We start from the raw sequence: 24,306 nt of genomic DNA, 5'->3' as shown, positions 1-24,306 counted from the left end.
TCTAAAACATCCAAACTAAGTACCAAGTCCTAATTTCTCCTTTGAATGAGCTAGCTTATGTCTCTGATATAGCCCATTAATTTAGGTTAGTTTGGGGTTTGATCACAACCTTGATACAGGTTTGATTTAGTGACAAAACAAATAATGAGATTAGTAATTGGAATTGATCACAGCATCAGAGTAGGGCTAAGAGCAAAGCTAACTCAATACTGAGCCAGGCATTTATTGGGATATTGTTCCTCTCAGCTATTCAATTATTGATACCAGGCAGAAAGAAATTTTAAAAATCGCTGTGAGTTTAAGAAGGTGAACTTCAGGCAGAGCTTTTGTTTACCTTGTGGATCTGTACTAAAGGCATTTTGAAGTAGAGAATGCATGGTCGGACAGTGGAGATACTCACTTTTAAGTGGGCGTGTGAACGGAATCTCCACACAGGAAAATTTGGTAGCATAATTCAAAATTATAATTGAGTATCTCTTTTAGCCCAGTAATTCTGCATACTCAAAATTATCTTATAGGTACATATGCATATAGTGTAAGATTATTAATTTCATTTCTGTTTGTAATAGTGAAAGAGTGAGACTATAGCACTGGTTTTCCCTGGTGGCTCAGACGGTAAAGTGTCTGTTTACAATGCGGGAGACCCGGGTTTGATCCCTAGTTTGGGAAGATCTCCTGGAGAAGGAAATGGCAATCCACTCCAGGATTATTGCCTGGAAAATCCCATGGACAGAGGAGCCTGGTAGGCTTACAGCCCATGGGGTCGCAAAGAGTCGGACACGACAGCAACTTCACTTCACTTCTAACTTTATTATGATATAGCCATGATATGAAATACTGTGTAACCACACAAAGGAATGAGGGAACTCATTACATACAAATAGACGGTAATTTTAAGAAGACAAGCTGGAGAACAGTATTATAACATGTTATCATATATGTATAGAAGAAAAGAAAAACTAACCTGTGTGTGTATATATAGGTAGATATATAGACAGAAATAAATAGATATGTATGTGTTTCTAGTATACACAGATAACGTCTGTAGAAGGTTGTGCAGTAAATTGGTAAGATTAGTCAGCTCTGTATGACTGAAGATGAAGAGTGGAAGATAAATCTTCCTGGAAAAAAATGGTATGCTTTTTGAATTTTTTACTATGTGAATGTGTTTTCTAGTGAAAAGTAAATTTACAGTATATGATTTACATATATCCCTCAGATTGCAAGGAGATCCAACCAATCCCTTCTAAAGGAGATCAGTCCTGGGTGTTCTTTGGAAGGAATGATGCTAAGGCTGAAACTCCAGTACTTTGGCCACCTCATGTGAACAGTTGACTCATTGGAAAAAAGACTCTGATGCTGGGAGGGGTGGGGGGCAGGAGGAGAAGGGGACGACAGAGGATGAGATGGCTGGATGGCGTCACCGACTTGATAGACGTGAGTTTGAGTGAACTCCGGGAGTTGGTGATGGACAGTGAGGCCTGGCATGCTGCAATTCATGGGGTTGCAAAGAGTCGGACACAACTGAGCAACTGAACTGAACTGAACTGATACACATATATAATTTATAAATATATAAATACATATATTTACATATGTACATCTGGACTTCCCTGGTGGTTCAGACGCTAAAGAATCCACCTGCAGTGCAAGAGTCCTGGGTTCGAGCTCTGGGTTGGGAAGATCCCCTGTGGGAGTACATGGCAACCTACTCCAATAGTCTTGTCTGGAGAATCCCCATGGACAGAGAATCCCGGCAGGCTACAGTCCATGGGGTGACAAAGAGTTGGATATGACTGAGTAAGCACATAAGATATATATGTGAGAATAAGTAAATATATTCTTATATCAAAGAATTTTTTAACCAGATCTCATGAAGCTCCAAATTAAAAAACATGTTAGTCCCCCCAAATTTAGAAAGTAATTCAATAAATTATTTTATTACAACATAAATGTTGTTCCTATTCTCAAGGCAAAATAGTATAATACTGTGGCTTTCTACTTCTGTTAGCCAATTCAGATTTTACATTCTACAATTTGCAATTTTAGATTCTGTAACACAAGGATAATGCTTATTCCTGTATTAGTAAGGATTCCTAAATCTCAGGTACACTGTTTTGTGAAAATGATTTGTTCACGTAGCCCTGATTTATCAATATGTCAGATATGTCCTTAGGACTCAGTTCCTTTCTCTCCATTTCTTGGATAATCTCTACATTGGATTCCTTTCTAGGGATGTCTCTTCTACTCGGTGGCCTCTGTCAGTTCAAATAGAAAAATACTCTATGACCTTAGGAGCACTGGTGAATGAAAATATCTCTTTCTCAAAATTTCAACACAATTCTCAGATTTGGTCTTCTTTAAATAATTTGGATTTTGTGCGTTTTGTGTTTAATAAGAATGATTGAGTAGTCCTTGGTTATATGCCCATGCCTATTTTGAGGCTATTAGATCAACAGTACTCAATACAAGTAGGACTTTCCTGGTGGCTCAACTGGTAAAGAATCTTCCTGCAATGCAGGAGATCTGGGTTCAATCCTTGGGTGGGAAGATCCCCTGGAGCAGGAAACAGCTACCCACTCTAGTATTCTGGCCTGGAGAATTCCATGGACTGTATACTCCATGGGTTGCAGAGTCGGACACCACTGAGTGATTTTCACTTTCACTCTTCTTTTTTCACTCAAAACAATGGGTTGGGAGTTTCGGAGAAATCACTCCCCAAAGGAAAATTCAAATGTTGTTAACATAGTAACTGGAGTGAATGTTGGGGAAGCAAAAACATCAGACATCAATTACACAAAGATATGAAAAAGAAAAAAAAGACTGAGGTTTCATTTAGGGAAAACAGGACTGATAAAAGATGTGACAAAAATTGGTAAGCTTGCTGAACTTAGTCTAAGTCTAAAGAGTTGGTCCTGATTTAGATAGTAAACTAAGTCTGTGGTTACTCTCATTTTGAGTTACTGCCAAAACAATAAGCAAGTGAGCGTGGAATAGACACTACTTTAGGACTGAAATGAGTAGAATCAGCTTCCCCATGACTAACCTGTTTCCTCACAGAGTTAAGCCTGAAATTCAGGGGTCAGCATCCTGAATTGGAGGAGCCCAGGGCTCCTGACTCATTGCCATATGAGAATACACTTGATGAAGGATACTTGATGAAGGATTAGTATGTTCAAGTCCACGCACCAATATATAAAGACTGTCTTTTTGTGTCACATTTAAATGCTCTGCATTCTTTTTCCTCCTTTTTGGAATAACAGCATCCAGTGGGAAAAATGATAGCAAAACATAAAATCTAAGGGCAGAGAAACTGAACATACTCAATTGTTATTGATTGGCTGGATGAATAAATTTTCATAGAAAATTGGCATGTGTAATAAAAGGAAAACATTTTCAAGAAAAGTTTCCCATTAAAACTACAGAAATCTGAATTATCCTATGTGCTTTATTACTAATAACACCATTGATTATTAAAACATAATACTTGTGGATACAGTGGGGAAAGGAGAAGATGGGACAGATTGAGAGAATAGCATTGAAACATATACATCACCACGTGTAAAATAAATATCTGCTGCTGCTGCTAAGTCGCTTCAGTCGTGTCCGACTCTGTGCGACCCCAGAGACGGCAGCCCACCAGGCTCTGCCATCCCTGGGATTCTCCAGGCAAGAATACTGGAGTGGGTTTGCCATTGCCTTCTCCAATGCGTGAAAGTGAAAAGTGAAAGTGAAGTCGCTCAGTCATGTCTGACTCTTCATGACCCCATGGACTGCAGCTTACCAGGGTCCTCCATCCATGGAATTTTCCAGGCAAGAGTACTGGGGTGGGGTGCCATCGCCTTCTCCGAGTGGGAAGCTACTATATAACACAGGATAACAGTCTGGTGCTCTGTCACTCTGTGACAACCTGGAGAGGTGGATAGGAGTGGAGAAAGGCGGGAGGCTCAGAAAGGAGAGGATATTTATATGTATGTATTTGTTTATATGTACACACACACACACTTATGGCTGATTTGCACTGTATGGCAGAAACCAGCAAAACTTTTTAAAGCAATTATCCCCCAGTTGAAAATAAAAAGATACATTTAGGTGACCATTTAATTTTATTAGACATTAAAAAAATCACTATATACCCTATATACCATATTTTTTACCCTAATAGCTTAAAAATTAAAATATTCTACTTGCACTGAAATCTGTTTATGTACTCAACAGATTTGAGCCAAATTGATCATATTTCACTTCAAGAAATACTTATAAATATTTTTAATTCCATAGGACAGATCCATTAATTATGCTTTCAGAGGAGATATAATTAATGGATTTGCACTACAGAATGAAGGCCTTTAGTAAATATTAATAATGCAAACTCACTCTACCAAGTACCTTAAGAGTACTCAAACAAATAGATGACCTTACGTGGCTGAAGCTTTTCCTTCCCTATGTTCCCGTGTGGAACATGAAAGCATTGAAAATAATTTAGCATTAGCTTTTTGGTGAGATCTTCATAGAAAATCAAAGATTATTTGGTGAAGAGGTTATGCATCCCAATAAAATCGTCTGTCACAATTTATTTTTATGAAAGTTAGAATAGCCCTGATGGAAGCTTAGAATATGACTATAATGACAGAATATGTATTGTAATCTTGAAAAGCTTGATTATATTGCTAATGAATATTTTAAATAAACTTTTTTTTTAATTTCAAAATTCTTTCAGATGAGTTGAACAGCTTGTCTGAAGAAAAGCTCTTCAGATGAGAGTAGAGAACTGTCATTTACCCCTCATCCGGTTTCCTCTATTGTCGTCATTCTTCCTTAGAAGAGTCTCTATCACAACAAAGAACCAATATTGATACATTCAGTTCAGTTCAGTTCAGTTCAGTTCAGTTCAGTCGCTCAGTCGTGTCCGACTCTTTGCGACCCCATGAATCACAGCACGCCAGGCCTCCCTGTCCATCACCAACTCCCGGAGTTCACTCAGATTCATGTCCATCCAGTCAGTGATGCCATCCAGCCATCTCATCCTCTGTCGTCCTAAATTTGGTATTTATTCAGCTGGTCACCAATTTTCCCCAATGTCCTTTGTGCTGTATGAGGGTTTAATCCAAGCTGCTTCCTTGCATTTAGTCATCATGTCTCCCTAGCAACTAAATCTATAGTAGTTCTTAATCTTTCCTTGACCATGGTAACCTTGACTTTGGTCAGATTTTTGCAGAATGTTTCTCAATTTGAGTTTGTACAGTGTTTTTCTCATGTTTAGACTGATATCATTGGAGGGGAAGATTGCAGAGGTAAGGTAACTCCTCGGGAAGATCCTCTGGAGAAGGAAATGGCAACCCACTCCAGTGTTCTTGCCTGGAAAACCTCGCGGATAGAGGAGCCTGGCAGGCTCTAGTCCATGGGGTCACAAAGAGTCTGACACAACTGAGCGACTCCACTTTCTTGCACTTTCATCACATTGTATCATGCTATCTATAGGCGCTGTACAGGATGATCCCATGAGAACTTGGTCCAGCTAGTGTTTACCATGTTTCTCCACTGAAAGGTTACCGTTTCCCTTTTTCATTCTCTTCTCTTTAGAAATAAGTCTCTAAGAATAGCATAAGGCTGGCTGTGATTATAAGCTCCATTTCTTAAAGAGGGGGAGGGAATATCTGTATAAATTATTTGGAATATTTCTGTAAAAAGGAGTCATCTCTTTTCCCCAGTTGTTTATGTATTCATTTATTTATATATACTTTCATGCTTTTTTGTTTCATGTTTTGATTATAATCTATTACTATGCTGTTTACCTTGTTGCTCAAATTGTTCCAGCTTTGGCATTTGGGTGCTCTCTGGTGTTGGCTCATTTATCTCTTTGGCACACTCCTTTCTTTTATCTTTTGAGCACTTTCTGGCACAAGTTGTTCATCCCTTGCCCCATCCCAGGAATCCCCTACTTCTGCAAGGAGCCCTGGTTCCCTCATTAGAAGAAATCAAAACCCAGGCACTCACATTAGTATAGACTCTTATATTTAAAATATGGCTTGATTGGAAAAATATTTTTAATACTTGTAAAATATTCTGTCATTTTCATGGATTGAAAAGTAAGTCTAATTTATGAATCAATGAAAAGTATTTTAGAATTGAATTTTCATTTTTATGTTATTATACAAATGGCTGGCAGATTGCAAATTTTGTACACAAAGGATCGATAGTAAGAAGTGACAGAATCAACTAAGAGTATTTTATTTCTCTGTGTAAAAAGAAAGAATAGTATGTTCCTCAAAGCTATTACAATGAATTCTTATTTGTATTTTGCAATAGTAGATAGAATAGTAGAATCTAAGAGAAGATGTAATGTTCAAGTTTCAACAATTTTTTTCTGATTTAGTAAGTATTAATGCTGTCCCTTATTCTTTACTTTCACTGTTTCTTTGATGGCAATATATTGTGTGCCAAAGCCCTTAAATGTATACTTTGGTCCTGGATAGTTGAGCAGTGACAGTTGAGTGTAATTACATTTATAATCAAACATTTTAAGCATTATTTATAATAATGGATAGACTTCCCAGATGGCACAGTAGTAAAGAATCCACCTGCCAGTACAGCATACACAAGGATGCAGGTTCGATCCCTGGGTTAGGAAGATTCACTGGAGTAGGAAATGGCAACCCACTCCAGTATTCTTGCCTGAAAAATTCCATGGACAGAGGAGCTTGGTGGGCTACAGTCCATGGGGTGACAAAGAGTAGGACATGACCAAGTGACTAAGCACACCTGCACGTAAAAATGCATATGAATACAATGGCATTTTTCCAAATTGTGATCTAAAATTTAGCCTGGAAAAACTGTTATTAACAAAAGTAATTCCTTTCTTGCTCATTATTTATTGGGAAAAGACTGCCTATTGTGATTTAAAAATTCTATTCACTTTCTCATTTTTAAAAAATTAAACATAACTTTGTATACTTTTTTTTTTCCCCAACAGTAACTTTTAGTAATTCTGACATCAGTGTTGATAGAGTAAGTACTAGATTGGTAGTCAAGAGTTGTTACCAGGATATATCAAAACTGAGTATTTAAAACACCAAATGTAACTTGAGAGTACTTTATTAATTTGTATTTAGATATAGAGTTGCATTGGTATTGCTGTCATTGAATGAAAGGGTAAATTAATTAAAATATGAGGTATGGTTAAGAGATATCTGAGGGATTTACTACAGTATTTTATCTAAAGGATGAATAGATTGGAATGCCACCTGTATTACAGATCACTGAAACACAAATGGGAAAGCAAACTGAAACTGAAGATATTTTTATCTTATTTTTTGCTGTGTGTTTCTCAACTTGATAATTAAATGCAGTTTATCAGATGCTGTCATATAAGATTGATGTGCTTTTAAAACACATTTTCCTCAAGATTTCCTAAGAGCAATAGAATTAAAGTATCACACTATAAGATGAATTTGAAAGTTAAAGCAAAAACAAAGTTTTCTCTAAGAATGACATTCAAATAATCAAGGTTACATGATGCATATTTTAGACTCTGCTTTCCATAATACTTAGAATGACACATTTATTTCTGGGAAGTTGTGGGAGACCTTAACCCTAAAAGAAGTTAAACATGAAGCTTTATTTTCAGCTCATCTTCTTACAGAAGTTAAATAACCTTCATCTGATCCAGGCTTTCAGATTTTCATAGCCAAATGTCGTCTCTGTCTCCTGAATACCTGATTTTTAAAGACATAATACTTACTTATGATGTGCAAAATATCAGTACTTTTAGGAAAATATCCAATAATTCAACTATATATGAACTGTGTTCTATCACTTGCTTAATTTGTCATGAAAAAGCTAGTGATAGAGAAACAGCTCGAATTTTGTTTTTCTGTTTCTGAAAAAAATGTTTCACTCGTTTCTTATGTTAGAATGCTGCAGTAAGTTCATTACCAAGAAAGCTCTTTGTTTCTCCATTACATCATATGATCAAATAGTGGAAGTCATCAGTCCAGAATATTTCCTGATTTTGTGCTAATAAATGGCCAAGAAGCTCTGAATATATTTAGAAATTAGTAACTAACTCACCTCAGTTCTCTGGTGCATGTATTTTCCAGTTTCCTTTAGTTGATTATTGTTCAGTTTTTATCTAATTTCCTCCTTTAGACACTGTAACTCAATGTTCAGGCTTATGTCAATTTCTAAAGAAACTACATGTTATGTAAAAAATATATACACTGAGTATCTTGGTTCCTATCTTTATAGGTCATAGCCTTTTTTTTTTTCTGGACTTGATAGTCAGAATTAACCCTACTTTAATGAATATTTAAAGTGTTTCAGTTTATTGTATAACTGAATCAAATGAATTGAAAATGATCTTTGAATAAAAAGAGCATCCACAGCATCTATTCTTTGAGTGTGTTCTTTTCTTGGAATTTGTCAGCCAAACTTGTCTACTTGTTCCCTTATCTCAAGGTTAATCATGTTTTGTTTTAATCTATACTGTGAGTTTCTTTATTTGTGTTCATCTGTATTTGGAAATGGAGCTAAAAAAATGTAGGTGTGGATTTTTTCCCCAATGTTTTGTTTGCTTATCTACTTAAATGAAATAATTCCTCTGAGAGAATGAGTTAAAAGCATAGTAAAATAAGTTCTATTGCTACCTGTTATCAGTATCTTTTTATTGCTTTTAGGAAAATTGATGACAAGCCTCTAATCCAGAAGTTTTAATTGACTGCAATTTTTTAAAGGACTGAAAGAATAGCATTAGCAACATTCCAATAATTCTCTTATATTTGTGTAAATCTTGTCCTTAAAGTTTTGTTTAGTTGAATATAAGAAAGTTTGTCAAGAGTTATGGATATGGGAATTTTAAATATTTCATATTTTTTCATTTTATAGTTGTACACTAATGGCAGATGTGCTTTTCATGATAAATTAAAAACTGGATATGATGATTTAAATCTCCATAAAAGGAAAATAGAATGACACCTATTTGAAAATCAGCCTGAAAAGTGTTGAAATAGCACTATAGTGAATGATTATAGGTACAGGTTAATAATCAAAAAATGTAAGAATATAAGTTAAGTGTAACACTGAGAAAGGCAATGCTAAAGAATGCTCAAACTACCGCAAAGTTGCACTCATCTCACATGCTAGTAAAGAAATGCTCAAAATTCTCCAAGCCAGGCTTCAGCAATATGTCAACCATGAAATTCCAGATGTTCAAGCTGGTTTTAGAAAAGGCAGAGGAACCAGAGATCAAATTGCCAACATCCGCTGGATCATCAAAAAAGCAAGAGAGTTCCAGAAAAACATCTATTTCTGCTTTCTTGACTATGCCAAAGCCTTTGACTGTGTGGATCACAATAAACTGTGGAAAATTCTGAAAGAGATGGGAATACCAGACCACCTGACCTGCCTCTTGAGAAACCTGTATGCAGGTCAAGAAGCAACAGTTGGAACTGGACATGGAACAACAGACTGGTTCCAAATAGGAAAAGGAGTACATCAAGGCTGTATATTGTCACTCCACTTATTTAACTTCTCTGCAGAGTACATCATGAGAAACGCTGGGCTGTATGAAGAACAAGCTGGAATCAAGATTACTGGGAGAAATATCAATAAGCTCAGATATGCAGATGACACCACCCTTATGGCAGAAAGTGAAGAGGAGCTAAAAAGCCTCCTGATGAAAGTGAAAGAGGAGAGTGAAACAGTTGGCTTAAAGCTCAACATTCAGAAAACGAAGATCATGGCATCTGGTCCCATCATTTCATGGGAAGTAGATGGGGAAACAGTGGAAACAGTGTCAGACTTTGTTTTTTGGGCTCCAAAATCACTGCAAATGGTGACTGCAGCCATGAAATTAAAAGACGCTTACTCTTTGGAAGAAAAGTTATGACCAACCTAGATAGCATATTCAAAAGCCGAGACATTACTTTGCCGACTAAGGTCCATCTAGTCAAGGCTGTGGTTTTTCCAGTAGTCATGTAAGGATGTGAGAGTTGGACTGTGAAGAAAGATGAGCACTTAAGAACTGATTCTTTTGAACTGTGATGTTGGAGAAGACTCTTGAGAGTCCCTTGGACTGCAAGGAGATCCAACCAGTCCATTCTGAAGGAGATCAACCCTGGGATTTCCTTGGAAGGAATGATGCTAAAGCTGAAACTCCAGTACTTTGGCCATCTCATGCGAAGAGTTGACTCATTGGAAAAGTCTCTGATGCTGGGAGGGATTGGGGGCGGGAGAAGGGGACAACAGAGGATGAGATGGCTGGATGGCATCACTGACTCAATGGACGTGAATCTGAGTGAACTCCAGGAGTTGGTGATGGACAGGGAAGCCTGGTTTGTTGCGATTCATGGGGTGGCAAAGAGTCGGACACGACTGAGCGACTGAACTGAACTGAACTGAACACTGGATACCATCCTAACATAAAAGATGATTTTCATATTTAATAAAATGAACTTGAAATGCAAATTGAAAAATGATCATTTGATTAATTTCTTAGATAACTATTTCTAAACTAAAAACATTTCATTTTACAATAATTATTTGAAATTTTCTACAGCCAATTTGAGTTTACTAGCTGAGCTGCTTCCCTGGTGGCTCTGATGGTAAAAATTCATCTGCAATGTGGGAAACCTGGTTTCAATCCCCACGTTGGGAAGATCCCCTGGAAGAGGGCATGACAACCCACTGCAGTATTCTTGCCTGGAGAACCCCATGGACAGAGGAGCCTGGTGGGCTATAGTCCAGGGGGACGCAGAGTCATACATGACTGAAAAACTAAGCACATTTTTACTTATTTGTTTTTTATTTTAATAAGAAGAGTTAGATTCTAAATTAGGAATAATAAAAATGGCTATAAAAATACCTCTTTAATTTAATTTTGTTTTTCTTATAGAGTGCAGATATGAGCCCAGCAAGTAGCACCACTTCACTTCCAGTTAGTCCTCTTGCTGAAGAGCCTGTGCCTTTCAAGGTAAAAATAAATTTTAAAATGTTTTAAAAATTGTTCACAATATTTTTAGGATCTTCAAAATGTATTCATTTTGCCATGTAAAATAGGTAGTTCAGGCATAGATGGTGAGGTTAACTGCTTTAACTTGTAAGGATATTGTTTCAGATGTTAAAATTTTGTTGTTTTGTCTGTTGTCATTCTAGTTGCTAAATAAAGGTAAATATTTTGAATAGAAATTGATGTTTTATATAGCACTTTGTCTTGAATGTAAGAGACAATGATTTCATTATAATAGTTTGATGTTATGAATTATAGGTTTCAAATCTTTTGTTTATATTAAGCAATAAGTTTGGAATGAACTATTCAGCATTCATCCAGTGGTTAAACTTTCATTAGCTGGTTAAATTTTCATTGATGACTTAGGTCATAATTGATTAATTGTGTATTCTTTAAAGACTAATGGTCAAATCAAAAATTAAAATATAGAATCATTCCTCTAAACACTGCATTTAAAAAATAATACTAAACACGGTTAGAGAATTCTTCAGTTTGGGAGTCTATATACATTAAAAAGATAAAGTCATCTTATTGTTTTGCTATTTAAGATTGTTTCTCTTTAAGCCAAAACTTGTAAATCAGCTATTTTAGATGTGTACTATAGATGTTTAGATTTCTTTAGGATTATTGTAAATGTACTCCTTAAGATAACAGGAAATTAAAAAAAAAAAAGCTTGAAAAGTTGGGATGATACTATTACTTAGGTGCAGTTGTTTTAGTTTGGTTTAAAGACAAGTCAACATACTTTTGACAATTTATTATAATGATTTGTATTTTATCATTAACTTCTCATTGTTTTTCATATGAAGACGGAATCTTATTTGACTTAATATTGCTCACACCTCATACAGTGACTGACATGGATTTCCAAATATAGTACTCAATATCTGCCGTTTTGTCAAAGTGAAATTAATAGGTTAAAAATTCCATTATAAGTCTTTGGTTTTCAAATTATAAATGCTTTGTTGTTTGATGGTAGATAATATAATTGTTAAAAGCTCATTTTATATCAGAAAATTGTTAAATAATGAATCATTTTCTGATTGTATCACTTATTGAGAATTATTTTATCATTTTACAACAAAAGGAGAAAATGCTACTATGTTTCAAAGTTTATTATTCCTTCCTTAATGTTTTGTCTTATGGTTATGGGACAAAATTTACAGAAGAATCATATTTTTAGCAAGTTTTTAATTGAATTCTCAAAGTGTCACTAGAAACCATTTTCTCTTTTTAATATATTGATAATACCTGCCCTCCTTGAAAATTAATCTATTTTTAATAGAAGTAAAAGGAGAGGTCAGCTATATTCCAAAATTTGCTGACATAAAGCTAATATAAATATAATTATTTTAGTTAGTTTCACTAGCTGGTTCTAAGAGATCAATATTTTCCTCATGTTAATGTGTATAAGTGGTTTTATATGCAATTAAAGTTTCAAAGTGCTTGTGATATATAATACTGGCTTTTGGTAACCAATATAATTACAGTACTACTTAATTCACTTCTTCAGTGAAAGGAAAAAAAAAAAAAGAATTTTATCAGACTGAAAAACATTCTACCAGTATTTAAAAAATATTCAAAATTAATGTTTCAAAGTACAAAACTCCTACACTTGCTTTTTAAAATTTTTATCTTATAAATTGTTGTCATATAATAGAATTCTTATGTATCCTTATTTAAACACAAAATATACAGAAATTATTTTGAGATATACTTTAGTAGCCTAGTATTTTTTAATGGCAAACAAAATTTGTTGAAAACTAAAAACACATGACATTGAACTTTTCTGACAACTATACTGCAAACAATTCTGCTATTGTATTTAATTTGTGTTAAAAACTTTAAACTTTTGATCTTTGATCAACATGGTAACTAAGAAAAAAAGATTATTATATTCCCAAGAATAAAATGATACTAATCATCTTTAATATTTTAGTTTTCTAAGACAGTGATTTTTATCAACCAACTCCATAACCATCTGCCTTGGCTTTTGAAACCCTTGGTGGCTGGTTGAGAGATTTAAATTATACCTTATCTCCAGGGATCTTCCTGACCTAGGGTTCGAAGGCAGGTCTCCTGCATTCCCTGTATTGCGGGTAGATTCTCTACCATCTGAGCCACCAAAGAAGTCCCAGTTTATCTCTTAAGAAGTTCACTTCGGTTGCCCAGTTGTGTCTGACTCTGCGACCTCATGAACCGCAGCACGGCAGGCCTCCCTGTCCATCACCAACTCCCAGAGTTCACTCAGACTCACATCCATCGAGTCAGTGATGCCATCCAGCCATCTGATCCTCTGTTGTCCCCTTCTCCTCCTGCCCCCAGTCCCTCCCAGCATCAGAGTCTTTTCCAATGAGTCAACTCTTTACATGAGGTGGCCAAAGTACTGGAGTTTCAGCTTTAACATCAGTCCTTCCAAAGAAATCCCAGGGCTGATCTCCTTCAGAATGGACTGGTTGGATCTCCTTGCAGTCCAAGGGACTCTCAAGAGTCTTCTCCAACACCACAGTTCAAAAGCATCAATTCTTCAGCACTCAGCTTTCTTCACAGTCCAACTCTCACATCCACACATGACTACTGGAAAAACCATAGCCTTGACTAGACAGATCTTTGTTGGCAAAGCAGTGTCTCTGCTTTTGAATATGCTATCTAGGTTGGTCATAACTTTTCTTCCAAGGAGTAAGCGTCTTTTGATTTCATGGCTGCAGTCACCATCTGCAGTGATTTTGGAGCCCCCCAAAATAAAATCTGACACTGTTTCCACTGTTTCCCCATCTATTTCCCATGAAGTGATGGGACCAGATGCCATGATCTTCGTTTTCTGAATGCTTAGCTTTAAGCCAGCCTTTTCACTCTCATCTTTTGCTTTCATCAAGAGGCTTTTTAGCTCCTCTTCACTTTCTGCCATAAGGGTGGTGTCATCTGCATACCTGAGCTTATTGATATTTCTCCCGGCAATCTTGATTCCAGGTTGTGCTTCTTCCAGCCTGGCATATTCACATGATGTACTCTGCTTATAAGTTAAATAAGCGGGGTGACAATATATAGCCTTGATGTACTCCTTTTCCTATTTGAAACCAGTCTGTTGTTCCATGTCCAGTTCTAACTGTTGCTTCTTGACCTGCATACAGGTTTCTCAAGAGGCAGGTCAGGTGGTCTGGTATTCCCATCTCTTTCAGAATTTTCCACAGTTTATTGTGATCCACACAGTCAAAGGCTTTGGCATAGTCAAGAAAGCAGAAATAGATGTTTTTCTGGAACTCTCTTGCTTTTTTGATGATCCAGCAGATGTTGGCAATTTGATCTCTGGTTCCTCTGCCTTTTCTAAAACCAGCTTGAACATCTGAAATTTCATGGTTGACATATTTCTGAAGCCTGGCTTGGAGAATTTTGAGCATTACTTTACTAGCATGTGAGATGAGTGCAATTGTCCAGGAGTTTGATCATTCTTTGGCATTGCTTTTCTTTGGGATTGGAGGGAAAACTGAGCTTTTCCAGTCCTGAAGCCAGTTCTGAGTTTTCCAAATTTGCAGGCATATTGAGTGCAGCACTTTCACAGCATCATCTTTCAGGATTTGAAATAGCTCTACTGGAATTCCATCACCTCCACTAGCTTTGTTCATAGTGATTCTTTCTAAGGCCCACTTGACTTCACATTCCAGGATGTTTTGCTCTAGATGAGTGATCACACCATTGTGATTATCTTGGTCTTGAAGATCTTTTTTGTACAGTTCTTCTGTGTATTCTTTCCACCTCTTCTTAATATCTTCTGCTTCTGTTAAGTCCATACCATTTCTGTCCTTTATCGAGCCCATCTTTGCATGAAATGTTCCCTTGGTATCTCTAATTTTCTTGAAGAGCTCTCTAGTCTTTCCCATTCTGTTCTTTTCCTCTATTTCTTTGCATTGATCACTGAAGAAGGCTTTCTTATCTCTTCTTGCTATTCTTTGGAACTCTGCATTCAGATGCTTATATCTTTCCTTTTCGCCTCTGCCCTTTGCCTCTCTTCTTTTCTCAGCTATTTTTAAGCCCTTCCCAGACAGCCATTTTGTTTTTTGGCATTTCTTTTCCATGGGGATGGTCTTGATCCCTGTCTCCTGTACGATGTCACGAACCTCCATCCATAGTTTATCAGACATTCTATCTATCAGATCTAGGCCCTTAAATCTGTTTCTCACTTTCACTGTATAATCATAAGGGATTTGATGTAGGTCATACCTGAATGGTCTGGCAGTTTTCCCTACTTTTTTCAATTTAAGTCTGAATTTAGCAATAAGGAGTTCATGATCTGAGCCACAGTCAGCTCCTGGTCTTGTTTTTGTTGACTGTATAGAGCTTCTCCATCTTTGGCTGCAAAGAATATAATCAATCTGATTTTTGTGTTGACCATCTGGTGATGTCCATGTGTAGAGGAATTAGGTTAATAAAAGAAAGCATTCTATCTCTTTTCTTGGTCTATTTTGGAAGCACTCATACAACAGTTGGAGGAAGATATCCTTTTTGAGCTCAAGTGTTTATCAGGGTAAATGCTTTCCTTTGAATACTATCCTTAGAATGACATTCAGATTAAATGTTTTTTTAACCCTACCATATGACATAATGGCAAATGATATGTTACATATTTTACAAATCCCTAATAATTGCTTTCCCGTTAATATCTCTACCTGTGTTATTGAGTTCAGTGTCAGATGAGAAGTTGGCTATCAATAGGAAGGTACCACAGTAAGATCTACTAGATTAAAGGTAGTAGAAAACTGGTAGCATCCTGGTGACTTTCCCAAGGACTCAAGAGAGGTAAATTATCTCCTTTGGAGATACAGCAATCAAAGATGACACTAAATTTTGTTTGGGATCAGATGCTTCTTTCCCATAATAAAACTGTATTTTTTAACACTCATTAGTGTTGGAGTACATACTTCAATTTAATTTTCAAAGAAAAACAGATCTGCTCTGAAAAATAGTAGAAGCTCTCATATACTTACTTATGACTCTCTTCCCAGTACAGAACAATTCACCTCATGCTAAATTTCTTGTGCTTACTATTTAAAACCCATTGCTATGGTGTTTTGTTTGGCTCAGTCTTTCAGAAATTAGGAAAGTTATGCAAACATTCATCTATCTTCTCTTAATCACTTGCAATATCTGGGCACTCTGTGCCTTTTTTTTCCCCCCAGATAGAACTGATTGATCAAAGATAAGTAAAGTTTCTCCAGGTCAACAAGGCACATGGATACCAGTTCACCACAGTCAACATTCCCTATTCACATCTGGCCATGACAGAATTTGAGTGAGTCCCTTTATAGAAAAAGATGTATATATAATTCACAAGCTTCCATATATACCACAAGTAACAACTCACAGATTTCCCAGTTTCCAGAGTCTAGGTTTTATAATTGTGCAGACTGCTCTTACAGACGTACATTTGGAAACAAAGGACAAACGTGAAACCTCATTGTTAATTGTGTTAGAACACGCATATGTGATGAGACACATGCCATTATAGTGCTGTGGGGAGGCCATGGGATAATTGATTTCACGTGGGTGGGGATACTGTTTTATCAAATAGCAATAATGGAATCCTAATAGTGCGAGATAATTACATGGGACTTGATATGAGGAAAAAGGGAGTAGACTGCTTATCTCTTCATTAAAAGTTTTATGTTTTTGTGCAGAATAGCCAGGCTGACGTTAACTGTGATGTACCCATTCCATCCTATCCTGCCTGTTTCCTCTGCCATTCTCCCTGATTTCTCTGATCTGCCTCCTCTCTTCCTATGTTGGCCTCAGTCAGAGACACCACACCCAAAATGCCTTGGGGTCAGCAAATATTGCTTTTCTTTAATAGGATGACACTGTTGACTTACTTGTATATACACAGTTATTAACAGCCTCAATCCATTCCTGAAACTAATCTTCTTGAAGCTGCATGTGTGCTAAGTTGCTTCAGTCATGTCCAACTCTTTGCAGCTCCGTGGATTGTAGCTTACCAGGCTCCTCTGTTGGTGAGATTCTTCAGACAAGCATACCAGATTGAGTTGCCATTTCCTACTTCAAGGGATCTTCCCAACCCAGGAACTGAACCACATCTTTTTTGTCTCCTGCATTGGCAAGCAGTTTCCTTATCACTGTGCCGCCTGGTGACCCCTCCATTAATAATACACTTGATCATGAGCCAGGCAGGTTCTTCTTGCCAGTCACTTTCATCACATTTTTGTTGTTGTTCTCACAGATTTTACTTATTTGTTTATTTGTTTATGGCTGTGCTAGGTCTTCATTTGGAGAAGGCAATGGCACCCCACTCCAGTACTCTTGCCTGGAAAACCCCACGGATGGAGGAGCCTGGTAGGCTGCAGTCCATGGGGTCGCTAAGAGTCAGACACAACTGAGCGACTTCACTTTCACTTTTCACTTTTATGCATTGGAGAAGGAAATGGCAACCCACTCCAGCATTCTTGCCTGGAGAATCCCAGGGACGGGGGATCCTGGTGGGCTGCCGCCTCTGGGGTCACACAGAGTCGGACACGACTGAAGCGACTTAGCAGCAGTAGCAGCAGCAGGTCTTCATTGCTGCATGCAGACTTTCTCTCATTGCAGTATGTGGCCTTCTCATTGCAGTGGCTTCTCTTGTTTCAGAACACAGGCTCTAGGGCCTGTGAGCTTCAGTAGCTGTGACACATGGGCCTACGAGTTAACAGCTCCCAGTCTCTAGAGTGTGGGCTCCATGGCTGTGATGCATGTACTCAGCTACCCAGCGGCATGTGGAATCTTCTTGGACCAGGATCAAACCTGCACCCCCTCCTTTGACAGGTAGACTCTGAAGCACTGGATCACAAGGGAGTTCCATCACATATTTTTAAATTTATTTCTTCTTCAATAAGGCCTGCTATCTACATTCTAATGCCTTTTACTCCAGAAAACATCTTTTCTTTGATTAGATAAATTAGAAACAGGTATTATTATCTTCCCTTATCCTCTCATCTTTATCCTGTAGTCAACAGGAAAGGAACACATTCAACTCACCTTCTCATTAGATGTTGTTTCAAAAGTATGCCAAAAATATCCTCCGTGCACTAGTTTCAAAGTCTGAAAACAGGAATAAACCATTGCTTTCTTGGCCCATTGACTGCTGCTTCTCTGTGACACTGCGTTCCTGGCATATGTAAAGTGGTTGGGTATCCAGTGCCTAGAATCAACAGTGGAACCAGCCTCCTTGAAGTCTAACCATCATTCCTGGTAGCTGACACAGAATGGAACTGAGGTTTTACATGTCTAATGGACCTGAGGTTTTACACGTTGTTTGCCTCATCTAAACAACAAACAAACAAAAATACAAACTCAATCATCAGCAAACAGGATCAGCACCTCACTCAGCCTTGCTCATCAGAGGAAAAAACAAACAAAAACTCAGCACAAATCTCACTCCATAGGAAGCTTACACAAACCACTGGACCAAACTTAGGAAAGCAGAATACAAAAAGAAGAAAGAATTCAACCATGAAGGCTGAGAATACGAGACCTCAAACACAAAAAATTTAAAAACAAAATAACGAAAAGGCAGAGAAGTACTACACAAATGAAGGAACAAACTAGAAACACAGAAGTCCAAATAAGTGAAGAAGAAATAGGCAAAATACCTGAAAGAATTCAGAATAATGTTAGTAAAGATGGTCAAAAACCTTGAAAACAAAATAGAGAAAATGCAAGAATCAATTAACAAAGACCTGGAAGAGTTAAAGAATAAATATGCACAAACAGCACAATTTCATGAACAGTATGAAAAGGTGAAAAGATAGAACACTGAAAGATGAACTCCCCAGGTTGGTAGGTACCCAGTATGCTACTGGAGATCAGTGGAGAAATAACTCCAGAGAAAATGAAGACAGGGAGCCTAAGCAGAAGCAACACCCAGGTGTGGGTGTGACTGGTGATAGAAGTAAAGTCCGATGCTATAAAAAGCAATATTCCACAGGAACCTGGAATATTAGGTCCATGAATCAAGGCAAATTGGAAGTGGTCAAACAGGAGATGGCAAGTGTGAATGTCAACATTCTAGGAATCAGCGAACTAAAATGGACTGGAATGGGTGAATTTAACTCAGATGATCAGTATATCTATTATTGTGGGCAAAAATCCCTTAGAAGAAATGGAGTAGCCATCATAGTCAACAAAAGAGTCAGAAATGCAGTACTTGGATGCAGTCTCAAAAACAACAAAATGATCTCTGTTTGTTTCCAAGGCAAACCATTTAATATCACAAAAATCCAACTCTATGCCTCGACCAGTAATGCTGAAGAAGCTGAAATTGAATAGTTCTGTGAAGACCTACAAGGCCTTCTTGAACTAACACTCAGAAAAGATATCCTTTTTATCATAGGGGACTGGAATGCAAATGTAGGAAGTAAACAGATACCTGGATTAACAAGCAGATTTGGCCTTGGAGTACAGAATGAAGCAGGGCAAAGTCTAACAGAGTTTTACCAAGAGAATGCACTGGTCAAAGCAAACATCCTCTTCCAAAAACACAAGAGAAGACTCTACACATGGATATCACCAGATGGTCAATAAAAAATCAGATTGATTATATTCTTTGCAGGTAAAGATGGAGAAGTTCTGTACAGTCAGCAAAAACAACCAGGAGCTGACTGTGGCTCAGATCATGAACTCCTTATTGCCAAGTTCAGACTTAAATTGAAGAAAGTAGGGAAAACCACTAGAAGATACAGGTATGACTTGAATCAAATGCCTTACAATTATACAGTGGAAGTGACAAACATATTCAAGCAATTAGATCTGATAGACAGTGTGCTTGAAGAACTATGGACAGATGTTCATGATATTGTACAGGAGGCAGTGATCAAGAGCATACCCAAGAAAAAGAATTGCAAAAAGGCAAAATGGTTGTCTGAGGAGGCCTTACAAATAGCTTAGAAAAGAAGAGAAGCTAAAGGCAAAGGAGAAAAGAAAAGATATACGCATTTGAATGCAGAGTTCCAAAGAATAGTAAGGAGAGATAAGAAAGCCTTCTTCAGTGATCAATGCAAAAAAATAGAGGAAAACAATAGAATAGGAAAGTCTAGAGATCTCTTCAAGAAAATTAGAGATAGCAAGGGAATATTTCATGTAAAAATGGGCACAAGAAAGGGCAGAAATGCAAAGGACCTAACAGAAGCAGAAGATGCTAAAAAGAGGTTGCAAGAATACACAGAAGAACTGTACAAAAAAATCTTCACGACCCAGATAATCATGATAGTGTGATCACCAACCTAGAGCCAGACATTCCTGAATGAGAAGTCAAGTAGGCCTTAGAAAGTATCACTATGGACAAAGCTGGTAGAGGTAATGTAATTAAAGTTGAGCTATTTCAAATCCTAAAAGATAAAGCTGTGAAAGTGCTGCACTCAATATGCCTGCAAATTTGGAAAACTCAGCAGTGGCCACAGGACTGGAAAAGGTCAGTTTTCATTCCAATCCCAAAGAAAGGCAATGGCAAAGACTGCTCAAACTACTGCACAATTGCACTCATCTGACACACTAGGAAAGTGATGGTCAAAATTCTCCAAGCCAGATTTCAACAGTACATGAACCGTGAATGTCCTGATTTTCAAGCTTGATTTAGAAAAGGCAGAAGAACCAGAGAACAAAATGCCAACATTCATTGGATCATGAAAAAAAGCAAGAGAGTTCCAAAAAAATATTTACTTCTGCTTTATTGACTGGGCCAAAGCCTTTGACTGTGTAGATGACAACTGTGGAAAATTGTTCAAGAGATGGGAATATCAGGCCACCTGACATGCTTGTTGAGAAATCTGTATGGTCAGTAAGCAACAGTTAGAGCAGAGTGGTTCCAAATAGGAAAAGGAGTACATCAAGGCTGTATGTTGTCACCCTGGGTTCCGGTCCTGGCTCCACCACTTACTAGTGTGTGACCTTGGAGAAGGGATCTAAAATTCTGAGACACAGTTTCTATAGCTGTAAAATACTTTGGCCACCTGATGTGAAGAGCTGATTCATTTGAAAAGACCCTGATGCTGGGAAAGATTGAGGGCAGGAGAGAAGAAGGGGACAACAGAGGATGAGATGGTTGGATTGCATCACTGACTCTATGGACATGGGTTTGGTTGGACTCTGGGAGTTGGTAATGGACTGGGAGGCCTGGCGTGCTGTGGTTCATGGGGTCACAAAGAGTCGAACACGCCTGCACGACTGAACTGAACTGAACTGTTCATGGCATTTTCAAGGAAAAAATACTGAAGTGGTTTGCCATTCCCTTCTCCAGTGTACAATGTTTTGTCAGAAATCTTCACCATGACCCGTTTGTTTTGGATGGCTGTATATGTCACGGCTCATAGTTTCATTGAGTTAGACAAAGCTATGGTCCATGTGATCAGATTGGGCAGTTTTCTGTGATTGTGATTTTCAGTCTGTGTGCCCTCTGATCAAGATGGATAAGAGGCTTATGGAAGCTTCCTGCTGGGAGAGACTGACTGAGAGGGAAACTGGGTCTTGTTCTGATGGGTGTTGCCATACTCATTAAATCTTTAATCTAATTTTCTGTCTATGGGTTGGGCTGTGTTCCCTCCCTGTTATTTGACCTGGGGCCAAAGTATGGTGGAGGTAGTGAAAATAATGGTGCATCCTTCAAAAGGTCCTCTGCAGGTACTACTGTACTCAGTGCCCCAGTCCTGCAGCAGGCTACTGCCAACCCGCGCCTCCACTGGAGACTCCTGGAAATTCACAGGAAATTCTAGGCCAGTCCCTGGTGGGGTCAGTGCTCCTTTTTCCTGGGTCCTGGTGTGCACAAGCTTCTCTTTGTGCCTCCAAGAGTCTGTTTCCCACTCCTCTGTGAGTTCTGGGGGCTGTATGGTAGGTTTAATGGTGACCTCCTCCAAGAGGGCTTATGCCATACCCAGGTCTACTGCACACAGAGCCCCTGCCCCTCCACTGCTGACCTGTACCTCCTCAGAAGACACTCAAATACTGTTCTGTCTCAGTCTCTGTGGGGTCTCTGGGTCCTGGTGAACACAAGATATTTCGAGCCCTCTGAGTGTCTCTGGCAGGTATGGGGTTTGATTCTAAAGGTGATTCCCCCCTCCTGCCATCTTTCTAGGGCTTCCCCTTTGCCCTTGGACATGGGGTATCTGCTCAATATTGTTCTAGCACTGTGCAGTCACTGCACCAGTGCCATGGAGCTGCTGTTCCAGCCCTGGAGGGACTAATTACAAGCACTGAAATTGAAACTGTGATCAAAATCTCCCCCAAAACAAAAGCCCAGGACCAGATGGCTTCACAGGAGAATTCTGTCAAACGTTTAGAGAAGAGCTAATGCCCATCCTTCTAAAACTCTTTCAAAAAATTGTAGAGGAAGGAACACTTCTAAACTCATTCTATGGGGCCAACATCACGCTGATACCAAAACCAAAGAGAACACAAAAAAAGAAAACTACAGGCCAATATCATTGATGAACATAGATGAAAAAAAGACCAACAAAATTTTAGCAAACAGAATTCACCAATACATCAAAAAGCTTGTACACCATCATCAAGTTGGATTTCTTCCAGGATTACAGGGATTCTTCAATATTCACAAATCAATCAGTGTGATATACCGTAATAACAAATTGAAAGATATCCATATGATAATCTCAATAGATGCAGAAAAAGCCTTTAACAAAATTCAGCACCCATTTATGATGAAAACTCTTAATAAAAATGGGCATAGAACTACCTCAACACAATAAAGGCCATATTTATAAGCCTACAGGAAACATTATTCTCAATGATGAAAAACTGAAAGCATTCCCCCTAAGATTAGGAACAAGAAAAGAGTGTCCACTTTCACTACTATTATTCAACATAGTTCTGGAAGTCTAGCTATAGCAATCAGAGAAGAAAAAGAAATAAAAGGACTCCAGGTCAGAAAGGAAGAAATAAAGCTTTCACTGTTTGCAGATGACATGATACTATACACAGAAAAGCTTAAAGATAGTATCAGAAATTATTAGAGCTAATCAGTGAATTTAGCAAAGTTGCAGGATACAAAATCAATACACAGAAATCACTTGCATTTCTATATCCTAACAATGAAAAATCAGAAAGAGAAATTAAGGAATTAATCCCATTCACCACTGCAACAAAAAGAAGTAAATACCTAGGAGTAAACTTACCTAAAGAGACGAAAGAACTGTACACAGAAAATTATAAGACACTGATGGAAGAAATCAAAGAAAACATAAACAGATGGAGAGAGAGATATTCTATGTTCCTGGATAGGAAGAATCAACATTGTGAAAATGACTAGACTACCAAATGCAATCTATATATTCAGTGCAATCCCTATCAAATTACCAATGGCATTTTTCACAGAACTAGAATAAGAAATTTCACGGTTCATATAGAAACACAAAACCCCCCGAATAGCCAAAGCAGGCTTGAGAAAGAAGAATGGAGCTGGAGGAATCGAGTTTCCTGACTTCAGATTATACTACAAAGCTACAGTCATCAAGATAGTATGGTTGTGGCACAAAACAGAAATATAGACCAATGGAAAAAGATAGAAAGCCCAGAAATAAACCCGCGTACCTATGGGTACCTTATTTTTGACAAAGGAATATACAATGGAGCAAAGACAACCTCTTCAATAAATGGTGTTGGGAAAAGTAGACAGCTACATGTAAAAGAATGAAATTTGACTATTTCCTAACACCATACACAAAGATAAACTCAAAATGCTTTAAATACCTAAGTGTAAGACCAGAAACTATAAAACTCTTAGAGGAAAATATAGTCAGAACACTCGATGACATAAATCAAAGCAAGATCCTCTGTGACCCACCTCCTAGAGTAACAGAAATAAAAATAAAAGTAAACAAGTGGGACCTGATTAAACTTAAAAGCTTTTGTGTGGCAAAGGAAACTATAAACAAGGTGAAAAGACAACCCTCAGAATGGGAGAAAATAATAGCAAATGAAACAACCAACAAAGGACTAATTTCCAAAATATACAAGTATCTCATACAATTCAATACCAGAAAAACAAACAACCCAATCAAAAAGTGGAAAAAGACCAAAACATATATTTCTTCAAAGAAGACATACAGATGGCTAAAAAACATGAAAAGATGCTCAACATTTCTCATTATTACAGAAATGCAAATCAAATCTAAAATCACATAGCATCTCACACCAGTGAGACTGGCCATCATCAAAAGTCTACAAAAAGTAAATCCTGGAAAAGGCGTGAAGAAAAGGGAATGCTCTTATACTGTTGGTGGGAATGTAAATTGATATAGCCACTATGGAAG

At 37.6% G+C, this 24,306-nt stretch overlaps 1 protein-coding gene across 2 annotated transcripts in view; it reads left to right on the top strand.

The window, feature by feature from the left end:
- CCSER1 (coiled-coil serine rich protein 1) overlaps nt 1-24,306 on the top strand; it is a 1,276,721-nt gene that overhangs the window by 427,697 nt on the left and 824,718 nt on the right. For both annotated transcript variants that reach the window (XM_068975615.1, XM_068975616.1), the window contains exon 6: nt 10,892-10,969. In XM_068975615.1, the coding sequence (XP_068831716.1) occupies nt 10,892-10,969 (78 nt within the window). The remainder of the gene's footprint in view (nt 1-10,891; nt 10,970-24,306) is intronic.

Source organism: Capricornis sumatraensis, chromosome 7 (assembly GCF_032405125.1).
Source record: "Capricornis sumatraensis isolate serow.1 chromosome 7, serow.2, whole genome shotgun sequence".
Taxonomy (NCBI): domain Eukaryota; kingdom Metazoa; phylum Chordata; class Mammalia; order Artiodactyla; family Bovidae; genus Capricornis; species Capricornis sumatraensis.
This window is presented reverse-complemented; position numbering and strand designations above follow the sequence as displayed.